General features: G+C 38.4%; 1 protein-coding gene across 3 annotated transcripts in view; it reads right to left on the bottom strand.

Moving 5' to 3' along the window:
* Positions 1–484: 484 nt before the first annotated feature.
* Positions 485–15,465, bottom strand: part of Dennd5b (DENN domain containing 5B) — a 189,778-nt gene continuing 174,797 nt past the window's right edge. For all 3 annotated transcript variants that reach the window (XM_077798438.1, XM_026415248.2, XM_026415247.2), the window contains 5 exons: positions 14,536–14,723; positions 11,530–11,612; positions 11,181–11,307; positions 8,417–8,591; positions 485–5,706 (listed from right to left, as the gene is read on the bottom strand). In XM_077798438.1, the coding sequence (XP_077654564.1) occupies positions 5,523–5,706; positions 8,417–8,591; positions 11,181–11,307; positions 11,530–11,612; positions 14,536–14,723 (757 nt within the window). In that variant the 3' untranslated portion in view covers positions 485–5,522. The remainder of the gene's footprint in view (positions 5,707–8,416; positions 8,592–11,180; positions 11,308–11,529; positions 11,613–14,535; positions 14,724–15,465) is intronic.

The raw sequence follows: 15,465 nt of genomic DNA, 5'->3' as shown, positions 1-15,465 counted from the left end.
CTGGAGATTGAACCCAGGGCCTTGTGCATGTGAGACAAGCACTCTACCAACTGAGCTATATTCCCAGCCCCCTCCTTTGAACTTTTGATCATACTGCAACAATGATCTTTTCAAAAAGCTTGTATTCATTTAATTCAACAGATTTATAATCCCATTTTAACAGAAATAAGGAACTCAGTAGCTTGTCATTCTTTCTGATTTATGTTAAATGGTAATGAATAAATTCATCTGTTACAGGAATTCAAAGGACACAGACAACTTGGAAATAGGATTCACTTCACAAAAATCGAGAACTCAAGACCCATTCTCAATCAATGAAGTTGTGTTAATACTGAAATGTTAAGTAGCTAAGGTTCAGACTGTCCTCTCAACATTTGTGAAAAGGATAGACTAATATCTGTAAACCTCACAGAAAATACTCACAGTTCCCTAAATTAAAAATCTATTGGAAAAAAACACATAATTCTTTTTTTTTTTTAAAGAGAGAGAGAGAGAGAGAGAGAGAGAGAGAGAGAGAGAGAGAGAGAATTTTAATATTTATTTTTTAGTTACTGGCGGACACAACACCTTTGTTTGTATGTGGTACTGAGGATCGAACCCGGGCCGCATGCATGCCAGGCGAGCGAGCTACCACTTGAGCCACATCCCCAGCCCACACATAATTCTTAATAGAAGATATTTCATTATGAAGAGCTACACTCCCAAAGCTAACAGATATTTCCCTGGGAATTTGAGGTCCTCAATTATTGCCTCATGTTTCAAAACACCTTAGGGTATCAATAATATACTACACATAAGTTGTCATATATAATCATAACCTCTCTTTTTCACTTACACCTGCATACAAGGCTTTGTTGCCAAAAAAGGAAGTATGAGCAATTCAGTTTTTCCCCTACATCATTTATACAGTGTGACAGAACTTCATTAAAATTATAAAAAAGAGGGGCTGGGGTTGTGGTTCAAGGAGTAGAGTGCTCACCTGGCATGTGTGAGGCACTGGGTTCGATCCTCAGCACCACATAGAAATAAAATAAAGGTACTGTGTCCACCTACAACTAAAAATAAATATTTTTAAAAATTATAAAAAAAATAGAAAAAAAAATAAAAAGAAAAAAGTCATGTTAATGTAAATAACAGTTACCAAAAAAAAGTTGGGGACATTTATAAGAAATTTTAGAGGGAGGGGCTGTGGTTATGGCTCAGTGGTAGAGTACTTACCTAGCATGTGTGATAGGCACTGGGTTCAATCCACAGAACCACATAAATAAATAAAATAAAGGTATTGTGTCAATCTATAACTAAAAAGAATATTTAAAAAGTTTTTAGAGGGAAAGCTAAATCTTTGCAAACTTTAGGTCTCTTCTACCAAACTCACTCTTCCAGTGGGACATATGTGGAGGGCAATGGTTGGGAGGCTTTCATTCTTAGCAGCCTACTTTTCCCACCTAGAGCTCTTTTATACCACCTCATACTTGAGTGTCAGTCATTTTTCTTTTTCTGTATTGGGGATGGAACTCATGGCCTCAAGCCTGCTGGGCAAGTGCTCTAACACTGAGCTACATTGCCAGCCAAAGCAATTTAAGTTTTAAATAATTTCTTCCAAAGCCACTGTTATTTGAAAATCTTAATTATGGCCCCAGGCATTTAATTTTATTTGGAGGGGGAAAAAGCAAATAGAAAATTTATTTTTATTTACTTTATAGTATGATTCTAAAGCAATATACTAATTTTAAAATTAACATAGCAAGGCTGGGGTTGTAGCTCAGTAATAGAGCACTTGCCTAGTATGGGTGAGGCACTGGATTTGATCCTCATCACCACATAAAAATAAGTATAAAATAGCCAGAGTTGTGGCGCACGCCTGTAACCTCAGTGGCTTGGGAGGCTGAGGCAGGAGGATCTTGAGTTCAAAGTCAGCCCCAGCAAAAAAGTGAGGTGCCAAGCAACTCAGTGAGACCCTGTCTCTAAATAAAATACAAAATAGGGCTGGGGATGTGGCTCAGTGGTTGAGTGCCCCTGAGTTCAATCCCTGGCACTAAAAAAAATAAAGGTATTATGTCCATCTACAACTAAAAATATTTTTTAAAAAGTTAACAAAGCAGAAAGGATATCTCTAAATGGATATGATCATTCCAAAAGTCAGGGTGAATGACTGCAGTGGCGTACACTTATAATCCCAGCAACTCTGGAGGCTGAGGCAATAGGATCCCAAATTCAAAGCCAGCCTCAACAACTTAATTCAGCCCTAAACAATTTAGTGAGATCCTGCCTTAAAATAAAAAATAAAAAGGACTGAAAGGACTGGGGATATAGCTTGGTGGTAAAGCAAGTACCTCTGAGTTCAACCCCTCCTACAAAACAAACAAGCAAACAAACAAAAAATAATTCAACTCATTTATTCAGTGGATTCTGCTTACTGGTGTGCTCAAAACATTTTGGGATTAACTCAGAGACAGTCATAAGCCACCTGAGTTTTATTTCTTTATAATTGTACTAGACGACTCCATCAGCAGAATCATTCTTTTTATTCATCAAACTTGGATTGTAGGGACTTTATGCTGTTTCTAATTATTAATTTATTCTGAGAATATTTATTCTGAGAATATTCAAAAGAATGGGCTATGGGCCATTCAAGTAGATCACAAGTGGCCCAAGTGTGTACAGCAAAGGCTATGCCCCAGGGACAAGCACAGGTGCTCCGAGGTGACTACTGCGCCTAGCCAAGAGGATTTATGGTTTTTGAAATTGGTTCTCCCCCTATTCTTCTCTTGTTTTCTTTCTTTTTTTCCTTTGGTACTAGGGATTGAGCCCAGGTATACTCTACCACTGAGCTACATCCCCAGCCCTTTATTATTTTTTTATTTTTTTGAGACAGGGATTTGGTACAGTCCACCCAGGCTGGACTCAAACTTGTCATCCCCCTGCCTCAGCTTCCTGAAAAGCTGAAATTTTAGTAATTCTACTGTTATAGTCATACTACACAACAAAGTGGGATGAAACTTTACTCATAACTTGTGTATGTGCGTGTATGTATGTATATATTTTGGTATTTCAGAAGCATGGTCTTATGGAAAAGGTAACAAGAATGAAACCCTGTGCTTGGCATAGTGGTGCACACCTATAATCCCAGCGGCTCAGGAGGCTGAGGCAGGAGGATCAAAAGTTCAAAGCCAGCCTCAGCAAAAGGGAGGCAATAAGCAACTCAGTGAGACCCTGTCTCTAAATAAAATACAAAATAGAGCTGGGGATGTGGCTCAGTGGTTGAGTGCCCCTGAGTTCAACCCTGGTACCCACCTCCCAAAACAAGAATGAAACCCTGGATTGGGCCATCTATAATTTCTGACCACTATGGTAGAAGATAGGTGAAAGAGGCTATGAATGTCTTCAATAATAGAATTCCTATATCCCTAGGATAGCTATACCATTGTAGATACAGTTTAGTTGAAAGAAAACCATTCTCTCTTCTACCCAGGTCAACCAGAACCACCTTCTTTTTAAAAAAAAAAAAAAATATTTTTTTACTTGGAGTTGAACACGCTACCTTTATTTAATTTATTTATTTTTATTTGGTGCTAAGGATTGAACCCAGGGTGTCGCATGTGCTAAGTGAGCACTCTATCACTGAGCCACAACCCCAGCCCCAGAACCACCTTCTTAAGCCCTTTGCATAGGTTTCATGTGAAGCCTTCAACAACCCCTTTTTTTAAGTATAAAGTCACATGACAAAAGGGCCTGTTTCTTAGCTGCATACAGTGTTTGATAAAGGGAGTGAGGCACTTGTTTCACTAATTTCTTCCTCCAGGAAATAAGGGAACAACACTGTTGGCTAGAGCCCAGGACCTTTAGGTTGCACAAGGATCCTAAGAAGCCATGGCTTGGCTTTGCAGTCACAGTTGGGAATAAAACCTGGAAGTCTGCTGAGGCAAATTTCCTGTTAACAATTTTCCACTCTCTAATTAGAATTAGGCGACCTATCAGAAGATGAAGACTTAAGGTAACTACCTAACACTACATTTACTTAACATCTTTATAAACAATCAAATTGTAAAGTTACTCACAAGTCTGGTCTTTCAAAACTGCTGCCTCTTGTTTCTTGTTTCATTTCCATTTTGTCAATCTGTGCTCCTCTGGGCCAGTTGTTTTACATTATTGCCCCTTCTTACAAAGGAACAGAAAGCTTGCCCTGAAACACCCAGAAAGGGTTCATTCTTTCTCTCCCGTTCTGTTATTTGCATTATCATGGTCAACAAATACTTTCACAAAAACATTCCAAGCCACCCAGTGCCCTCCTCCTTCTTAGACATTCCTTCCATTTCCTGAAGGGGGATGGGCATGCAGAGGGGGTGGCTGGAACCTAACAGACAGAGCTGATTATCCTTAAGATGTAAAGGACCACTGCAGAGTTTAGATGGACAAATTAAAGTGCAGAATCAAGTTGCTGTTTGTAGTACTTATAACTATGAGGCTAAACTCAGAAATTCATATCTTCCTAAAGTACCTCAAATAACAAGAATAAAAATGCCAAGAATGAAGTTAGTCTAGGCTAATCTTTCCAAAGTGCAAAGAAGTTATAATCCCATAATTTTAACACACTTCTCAGGGCTTCCTGTGTTTCTTTCCAGTTCAGCCAAGCTCCCAGTGTCTGGTATTTAAAATACTTGAATTAACTGGGGAGGGGTTGGTGGGGGGCATGCGTATAATCCAAGAGACTCAGAAGGATGAGGCAGGAGGAATAAAAGTTCGAGGCTAGCCTCAGCAATTTAGTGAGTACTTTCAAAAAAATAAAATAAAATAAAATAAAAAGGGTTGGGGACATGGCAGAAAGGTAATGTGCCCCTGGATACAAAATCCCCAGTATCAGGAAAAAGAAAATGCTTGAATTATATCTTTACCTTGTGCCAACTGATTTTTTTTTTTTTCCAAAAGGCTGGAAAAGTGACTCAATTTAAATGCATAAGCATAAAGTGGTTTATAACTTAAAAAATACAAGTGAGGATTATCCCACAGTAGGTAAAATGGCATACATTCACTATACAAAGGATCAACACAGGATGGATGGCTACCACATACAATGCATTCTGGGTTCCTTTGTGATACCTACAGGAGAAAAAAAAAAAAAAAGCCCAACAGGGTTGCACCATATTTACATGTTTACTGGCTTCTTCCTGCCTAGCACCACTCTTCCCCCTAACCCCCATCATTTTTAAACTACTTATTTTAAATCACAGGAATTTTCAATCTAAGAAAAGTATCTTATTAGAGTAATATAATTTTTTAAAGAAGATAGCATATTTACACACATCTAACACATGAAAATACTCTATTTTATACTAAATTCCAGGTTCAAATGAACTACAATACAGCATTGCCTTGTCTGCAGAGTAAAGATCCTTCAAATTGGGACATACACTGGGTTGCCCCCTGCGTGACTCACTACTGTCAGACAAGTCTAAGTCTGTCCCCATAGTTGGGAGAAGGTTCAGAATTCAGAGGTTTGGACTGAGAATTTCTGGACAGTTGGTTTACACATCCACTCCTTTGATGAGTGATCCTTCCAATACTATGGTGAAGTCCTGAATTGTTTGCAGAATTCGGATGAGGGAGTTGACGGTCATGCGATCTCGCAGAAGTGCACTCTCCTCATACATTCGAGTGATGGCAGGACACTCAGCTAACAATGGAATCCACTGAGGCAGCAGGTGATCTCTACAGACCCAAACAGAAATGATTTCTTAGTACCAAGAGAGAGCCTCACTGCACAACAATAGACATATTGGTGCTTTCATTTGGGAAGGTGGGGCTGAACAGTGCAATCTCTAGCCAAGCTCTGAGGTCAACAGAGAGGAAACCAAAACCAAGAAGGTGGAGGAGATTCACTGATAGAAAGGTTGTAATCAGAGTACAAAGCGAATAGGAAAATCCACTAGATTCTAAAAGCACATCAGAAAGTCTACACACATTAAAGAAATTCTCTGATTTTTCCATCTTTTTTTGGGTACCAGGGATTAAATTTAGGGACACTTTACCACTGAGCCACATTCTCAGCCTTTTTGATATTTTTATTTTGAGAGAGGGTATTGTTAAGTTGCTTAGGGTCTTGACAAGTTGCTAAGGCTGGTTTCAAACTTGTGATTCTCCTGCCTCGGCATCCAGAACCATTGGGATTACAGGTGTGTGCCACCTAGGCTGGCATGCTTTTACCACTTTTTTTTTTTTTTTTTTTTTTTTTTTGTGGTGCTGGAGATTGAACCCAGGGCCTTGTACATGCAAGGCAAGCATTCTACCAACTGAACTATATTCCCAAACACCATTTACCACCTTTTTAAAAAGAGGTTGGGGGCTGGGCTGTTGGCAGATGCCTGTAATTCCAGGTATATGGGATACAGAGGCAAGAAATTAGTAAATTCAAGTCTATCCTGGGCAATTTAGTCTCAAAATTAAAAAAGGGCTGGGGATATATTTCAATGATAAAGCCTACCTGGGTTTAATCCCCAGTACCAAAATAATTTCCTATGTCTTTTTTTTTTTTTTTTTAAACAAGGGTACTATTCTGTGGCAAAAGCCTCCTAGAATATACTGACCGTTTGGGAAGACAGACTATATTAAATAGTAGGGATTTTCTTTAAAAACAAAAATAACAACAACAAACTTACCTTGGGAAGCAAAACTGAAGTAAAAAAACGTAAGTAGATTTTATAACCCCAAAGAGGGTTTGCATTGTCAAATAAATCATAACAGTACAAAGATAAAAATAGATAAAGATCATACTCAAGAAAAATTTTAAAGACAGCTGAAATTGGGCCCGTTTTATTAAGAAATATAGAACTTTCTTATGTTAACTGCTGTTTCATTATGACACTGTCTCATATCTTCCATTGTTTCCAATCACACCTGACACTGGCAATCGGTTAGAGTATCTTCACTGAGCACCCTCAACATATCTTTCTATGACATGCGCGACCATAACAAGCCATTCTCAATCTCAAATTGGGACTCTCAATGTTTGTGAGAAAACAAAAATTACACCAATAACTTTAAAATATCCTCAGCCCTTTTTATTTATTTTTTAAAATTTTGAGACAGAGCCTCTCTAAATTGCTAAGGATATTGCTAAATTGCTGAGGCTAGCCAGGTACTTGCGATCCTCCTGCCTCTACTTCCGGAGTTGCTGAGATTACAGGCACACACCATGATGCCCACCCGCTATGTGTCATTTTCAAAAAACAAAGCTACCAGTAGGGCTGGGTGTGGAGCTCAGTCGTAGAACATGTGTCTAGCACATGCAAGGTCAAGTTTAATTCTCATTAATGCAATAAAATAAAACAAAGGAGTAGGAAGCTGGTATGGTGACTGACATTTGTAAGCCCATCAACTCAGAGGGCTGAGACTAGGACAGCAAGTTTGAGGACTACCTTGGTAACTTATTTTTATTTCTCAAAAATAAAAAATAAAAACCGGCTAGGGATTGTAGGTCAGTAGTAGAGCACTCGTTGGTTCAATGCCCAGTATCACAAAGATGAATGAATAAATGAATGGGTGGAAATAGTCCTTTTTTTTGAGGGGGGGGGTACCAGGGATTAAACTCAGGGGCACTGAATTACTGAGCCAAATCCCCAGCTCTATTTTGTATTTTATTAGAGAAAGGGTCTCACTGAGTTGCTTAATGCTAAATTGCTGAGGCAGGCTTTGAACTTGCAATCCTCTTGCCTCCACCTCCAGAGTCCCTGGGATTACGGGAATGTACCACCACACCTAGCTAGGGAATAGTCTTAAAGAGAAGATGAACCAGGCACAGTAGTACAGCTCAAGAGGCTGAGGCAGGAGGATTCGGAGTTCAAAGTCAGCCTCTGCAACAGCGAGGCGGTAAGCAACTCAGCGAGACCATGTCTCTAAAATACAAAATAGGGCTGGAAATGTGGCTTAGTGGTTGAGTACCTCTGAGCTCAATCCCGGTACCTCTCTCCTGCCCCAAAAGATGACATTTATATAACAAGGATCCCACAATATTATTATATTCATAGCAATATGGTGGTGTATCACATAAGGTCTACAGAATAAATACACATGTATGACTTATCTATTTACTTATCTCTGGAGCCAGTACAGAGAAAAAGTTGAGAATCTGGGCTGTAGCACAGGACTGGATGTGAATCCTGGCTTTCCTTTCTTGCTGTGTGACTTTGGAAAAGTGTGCTAACTTATCTGTGCTTATTTCCTATTTTCTCACCTTCAGAATAGGGAGATCAGTTGCTACTTCATGTGGTGGTAGTAGTGAAATAATAGGAGCATACCCAGAAAATTAGTTTCATAATTAGAAACTGAAATGATAGAAACTCAACATGATCTGGTCTAACCCTTTCTGGACTCCTGTTCAACATGTAACAAACATAAGGAAAGTAAAAAACTGGTTTTATACCGTGTTCCAAGGCAAACTAAAATCTGGAATTTGCCATCCTTCCCAATGTTTCTGGGTGCAGTATTAATAGCATTTACATAGTGGCAGAATGTTTTGCAGGATGATTTGTGGATAAGAACATCATCTTCATTGTCCAGAATCTGGTCTAGGGTTTCAAAATAGGTAACCGCTTTTTCTGTGGAAACAAAGCAGAATCACATTTCACAACAGAGTTAATACTTGATCTAGGGCTGGGGATGTGGCTCAAGCGGTAGCGCGCTCGCCTGGCATGCGTGCGGCCGGGCTTCAATCCTCAGCACCACATACAAAGATGTTGTGACTGCCGAAAACTAAAATAAATAAATAAATAAATATTTAAAAAATTCTCTCTCTTTTTTTTTTAAAAAAAAAAAGCTGAGTATCAGGGTCAGATTTGTAGATCCCTTAGTTAAAAAAAAAAAAAAAAAACTTGATCTATAGACTCATCATTTTATTTATTCTGGAAACACTAATAAGGCTTTGTATCATAGCCAGTCCCAAAGCCAAAATCATTACCTTATCATTGGTTTCAAAATAAATTTCAGAAGTTCACATTTCATGGTAGAACAATATATTCCTAGAAATTTTTTTTCATATTGGCTAAACCATTTTTTTATTCCTACCAGCAATGTGTAATAATTCTAATTTCCCAGAAATTTATTTTCTAATCAAAACTGTAATTTATTTTCTAAAAGCTTAGAAAGTTTACTTTAATAAAAATATCTCCATGAAAAGAAATTGGCAAAACAGAAAAATAGAATCTTATAAAACTGGAAGTTTTCAGTAGTCTATGATAGAACAATCATTAAGATGGTGCCTTCTAGGGTTGGGGCTGTAGCTCAGTGGTTGAACACTTGCCTTGCACGTGTGAGGCACTGGGTTCAATCCCTAGCACCTTAAAAATAAACAAAAACAAAAATAAAATAAAAATAAAGGCATGCTGATGCTGTCCATCTACAAGTACCAAAAAAAAAAAAAAAAAGATGGTGCCTTCTGGACCAGAGGGGAGGGGTTGTGGGGATGGGAAGGACGGTGGAAGACATTACTACCCTGGTACATGTATGATTACAGAACTGGTGTGACTCTGCACCCTGTTCGGCCAGAGAAAGGAGAAATTGTGCTGCATTTGTGTACAGTGTGTCAAAATGCATTCTACTGTCATGTATAATTAATTAGGGGGAAAAAAAAGATGGTGCCTTTTGTTCTGGAATGGCTGCTTAACACTTTGCACAAGTTCCTTGAAATAGACCTGACTGAGTAAACCTGAGGAAGACAGTTGTAGATATACACATTGGAGTCAGGACCAGAAAGAAAAAAAGTAAAAATCACTCTTGGGCTTAGTTCTATCATTTTCCTTTCTTTAAAGGCCTGAAAATTCTGAGTTAGGTGAAATCAGTCACTGCTTTATCTAGGCCTTATTTATAAAACACAAAATGATTAACTGCTCCTTTAAAGAAACTGGGAATTCTAGAGGAACTGCATACCAAAAGAAAGATCACAAATGTTAGCTGACTAGAGCAGCACATTCCAACAGAACTTTCTGTAAGAATAGAAATGTTCTATATCTACAAGGCCCAATTTGGTTGCCACTAAACATGTGTGGCTACCAAGTATTTGGAATATGGTCAGTAAAACTAAAAAAGCAAATTTTAAATTTAATTTAAATTAAGTCAATCTAAGTTTAAATATCCATGTATGGCTACTGACTTACCATACTGGACTGCTCAGAACTAGAGAATTCCTTTTTTTTTAGTTGTTGATGGACTTTATTTTATTTATTTATATGTGGTGGTGAGAATTGAACCTAATGCCTCACACATGCAGGCAAGTGCTCCACCACTGAGCCACAACTCCAGCCCTAGAAAAGTCCTAAAAAAAAAAAATAAAATAAATTAGCTGGATGTGGTAGTGCACACCAGTAATCCCAGCTATTTGGGAGGCTGGGGCAGGAGGGCTACAGATTTAAGTTCAGCCTGGGCAATTTAGTGAGACCCTGTCTCAAAAAAAAAAAAGAAAAAAAAGTCTGGGGATGTGGTTCAGTATGTGCCTAGACTGTATGAGGCACTGATTCAATCCCCAGTGTCAGAAAAAAAGGAAAAGAAAAATACATACATTGGTGTGTATTTATAAATTATATGATGTCACTCTTCATCTTAAAGTCTTCCAATGGCTTTCAGAATGAAGGCCAAGGTTTTCCCAATGACTTAGAAGGTAAATACCCCACTTCCTTCACAAATTTCCTACTCTCTCTCTGGTCTTCTTGTAGTTCCATGAAAAGGCCACACTTCCAAGTAGGGGCCTCTGTACTGGCAGTTATTTCCACCAGATATTCATGTGGCTCAGTTTGTCACCTTCTTGAGGTCCGAGCCCAAAAGTCACTTTCTTTGACCCAGCTCAATTTTTCCCAAATGAAAAATCAACTTCTATATACCATATGAATTATGTATTTCCTAAAGATTTTATATATTGTCTGTTCTCTCATCCCCATCAGAAACAAAAATTTGTCAACTTTAGGAATTTCTGTTGTGTTTATTGATATATCTCTCGAGCATCTAGAGCAGTGTTTGGCATATTGTATGTACTATAAATGTTTGTTGAATGATGAAAAACAAAGACAGTGCTTATTTAATATTTATTTTTAAAAATAGACTCCTTTATTACTAACCTTTATTCAAATTCTTGGATCTCTGAATTTTCTAAGAAACATTTCAATTGCATTATAATAACATATATCTGCTTAATTTACCTACGAAATCCCAGATGAAGACATTCTTGTGAAAGATTCGGGCGGATTTGAACCCATGGTGGAAGACTTGTTCAAGTGCTGCAACCAGGCCATTTTCTCCACAAAGCAAAACCGTGAGGCTTCCTCTCTATGAAGCATAACACATAGTGTTAAAAGAAAAACTGTTGCCTCTATGCTTAGAAAACCACTAAAGAAACAAGAAAATGCTGAGGGTAGCTATAGGAAGCATGTTTTTGTAGCTATTAAAAAGCTTACAAGCGAAAATTCAGGTACCACATATTGCTTTATGTATCACACATAAAAATGGCTTTAAAACTCCCACTATATAAGGTTCTAAAGCCCATAATACCTCTTTTTCAGGTTTATGAAAATGTTTCACAATATTGTTCACAGCTTCTCCAATTCCTTCTTGGATCTGTCCAGCATTGGGTTCTGTAAAATAATGAAGAGGGGTTGCATACTCATGCAGGAAAAATAAACCCAAGTACCATGTGATATCAAACATGTCCATCTCTGCAGGAAACACTTCACAAGACCAGGCTGACTCTGCCAGGGACTCCATGAAACTTACCTCTGAACAGTCTACCCAAGTGGGAGGTATCTTGGCACAATGAAAAAGAACTCAAGAAATCGATCCCTAAAGCAAACCTCAGCCTTACCCTGCAACTTATAACCCAAGCCACGTGTCTAACTTTCTGTGAGTTTGACTCTTTCAACTAAAAAATAGAAATATATACACCTTACTGGAAAAACTAACAAGATATTAGGTGTAAACCACCTAACATGATGCCTGCTACCCAGTGCTAATAATAAGTCTCCAGATCTGAGGAGTAAGATGTGGATGGATGGACCCTATCATCAATCCTCATATGCTCCCTTATTCTACTTACTTCTAAGCCCCTGAATGGACCCAGGCTAAGGCTTCTGAGGCTTGGAATGGCTAACCTGGAGTGAAGTTTACCAGTTGTGTTAAAGTAAGTGGAAATCCTAGGTTCCCTGTGGCACCCCAAATGGAAGCTCAGGACTCTTCCCCTTCCTGGCTAGTAAGTTTGTGTCTACTTCATTTTCCAAGCCAGCAGATGCTCATCTAGGCCGAGAGAGAGGGAGAAGGGGGTGATGGTGAAGGGAGGGAAGAAGGAGGAAGAGAAAAGAACTTGTGTGGTTGGTGAGCTGTCTAAATGGACTTTTTACTGTCGTTATCCACTGTACTAAGAATGATTAAAAGAAAAGTAAAGTGTAACAGATTTCATCAAGCGTCAGAAATAGGTAACAGGAGAAAAATGATTAAGTATTAGATCTAATTTATTTACTTCACTATAAGGGAAAACACTGTGTACTGTATTGTTTAAGAATCTTAGTTCATACTGCTGGAGGATTTTTAAAAAATATTTCTTTAATTGTAGATGGACACAATACCTTTATTTTATTTGTTTATTTTTATGTGGTGCCAGGGATGAATCCAGTGTCTCACACATGCTAGGCAAGTGCTCTACCACTGAGTCACAACCCTGGCACCAGGATTTTTTGTTTTTTTAAACATAAAAACAGCCCAGTCCTTTAGGTAAAATTAAAGTAAGTTTTTCCTAAACTGGTAAGTTTTTACCAGTGCATAAAAATTGTTGAACTGGGCTGGGATTGTGGCTCAGTGGCAGAGTGCTTACCTCACACCTATGAGGCACTGGGTTCAATCCTTAGCACCATGTAAAAATAAATAAGTAAAATAAAGGTACTGTGTCCATCAAAACTAAAAAAAAAAAAAAAAAAAAAAAAAAAATGTTGAACTGGCAATGTCTTATGATTGAAGACTGGTACTGTGATCTCTCCAGCTACTAGTAGTTTTTCTTTCTTTTTTTTTTTTAAAAAAATATTTATTTATTTTTTAGTTATTGGCGGACACAACATCTTTGTTTGTATGTGGTGCTGGAGGATCGAACCCGGGCCGCACGCATGCCAGGCGAGTGCGCTACTGCTTGAGCCACATCCTCAGCCCCTACTAGTAGTTTTTCTAACCAGCAATTTTTTTCCCTCCCCACTTTTACCTTTCTCTGAATATTTTCTTTTAAATATTGTCTTATTCATTCTAAAACAGCCCTACACTAATCAGTAGTATTTTTTAAAAATATTTTTTAGTTGTAGTTGGACATAATATCTTTATTTATTTTTATGAGGTGCTGAGGATTGAACCCAGGGCCTCACATGTGCTAGGCCAGCACTCTACCGCTGAGCCACAATCCCAGCAATCAGTAGTATTTTGATGGACTCAAAACTTTCAAGTTCTCTGAATATCACCTTGCATATCTTGTGAAAAAAATACCCTGCTATCCATCCATCTCTGAGTCTTGAATTATTTAAAAATTTGGGCTTATTGAACAAGTAAAGAAAATATGAGTGAAATTGAGAAATAATGGTAGGTGTGGTAGTTTACACCTGTAATCCCAGAATTTGGGGTGAGGTAGAAGAAAAACCACAAGTTACAGGGTAGCCTAAGCAACTTAGCAAGACCCTATCTCAAAATGAAAAATAAAAAGGGCTGGAGACCTAGCTCAGTGGTAGAGCAGCCCTGGGTTCAATATCCAGTACCAACAAAACCAAACAAAACAGTCAAACTATGAAAGTGGCCTAATTCAGAACTGCAATAAATTTGGATGGAAGTGAAATCTAGTTTTTATACATATATTTTATGGGGGATAGGGTACAGTGCTGGGCAATGTTGGGGATCAAACCGAGGGCCTTATGAATGCTAGGCAAGCATTCTACCATTGTGCTACTTTCCTAGCTCTGAAATCTATTTTTGAATTAAATTAAATAAGTCAATTATTTTTTGGAGTTGGGGATTAAATCCAGGGTCTTGTACTCGCTAAGTACATGCTCTACCACTGAGCTACACCCCTAATTTCTCTTCTCCTTTTTAAAGTCCCTTCTCCCAAATTAAGTTGCCTCTTTCTTACTCTCTTTGTCATAATTCATTAATGCAATCTTTGTTTAAAAATATTTTTTTAGTTGTAAGTGGACACAATACCTTTATTTTATTTGTTCATTTTTTATGTGGTGCTGGGGATTGAACTCAATGCCTCATGCATGCTAGGCAAGCTCTCTACAACTTAGCCACAACCCCAGCACCCCCCCCCCTTTTTTTTTTTTTTGGTGAAATCACCACATGAAGCCTGCAACATGTAAAGCACGCTAGGAAAAAAAAAGGTTGAGTGCTCGTGAGCAATTTGGCGAGGCCCCAAGCAACTTAGTGAGACCCTGTCTCTAAATAAAATATAAAAAAGGGCTGGGGATGGGGCTAAGGAGTTAGGAGCCCCTGGTTTCAATCCTGGTACCAAACAAACAAACAAATCAAACTACTTACTGGCAGTTTTTCCTGTTAGGGAAGTGATGCTCAGTCTCCTAGCTGTGGTGGGTGATTTCTGCTGGGGTGGAGTCCGACACTGTTTTACCAGGTCCTCATCTGATGCTGATGTCATCAATTCTCCAATAAGAATTCTCTCCAGGCTCCCATCATCAATGCCTTTCCCTAGCCACCGCCCACATGGGAATCTAAGAGGGGAGAAAAAAACTTCTCAATCATTAATTTTTAAAAACTGTTTTAGGAATGGTACCATGGATTAAGCTCATCATTTTAATGTCTCTGGGGTGAACTGGGGATGGACCTAATTGGTAGAACACTTGCCTAAAATGCGTTAAGGCCCTGGGTTTAATCCCCAGCATCACAAAAACAAAAAAGCCTGTGGGTTGCCTTTATTTATGAAAATTTCAAAAATATAGTAAAGTGGAAAATGGTATATTAGGCATCCATATTTCTTATCACAGACGTAATATTTTGCCATTTGCTTCATTTTTCTAGTTAAGTATTGTATTTTTCATTTTTTTGTAATCCCAGGCTCTGAATCCAGGGCTTTGGGCATGTTAGGCAAGCACATTACCACTGAGCCACACCCCCCTTACTGTTAAGTATTTAAAAAAAATATATTTTAATTTGTTATATATGACAGCAGAATGCATTTCAATTCGTAGTACACAGATATAGCACAATTTTTCATATCTCTAGTTGTACACACCATTCGTGTCTTCATACATGTACTTGGGGTAATGATGTCCATCTCATTCCACTGCCTTTCCTACCCTCTCTTCCTCTCCCTCCCCACTGCCCTATCTAGAGTTCATCTATTCCTTCCATGCTCTGCTCACATCCCCCTTATGAATCAGCATCCTCATGTCAGAGAAAAGATTCGGGCATTTGGTTTTTTGGGATTGGCTAACTTCACTTAATATTATATTG

Source organism: Urocitellus parryii, chromosome 5 (assembly GCF_045843805.1).
Source record: "Urocitellus parryii isolate mUroPar1 chromosome 5, mUroPar1.hap1, whole genome shotgun sequence".
Lineage (NCBI taxonomy): Eukaryota > Metazoa > Chordata > Mammalia > Rodentia > Sciuridae > Urocitellus > Urocitellus parryii.
This window is presented reverse-complemented; position numbering and strand designations above follow the sequence as displayed.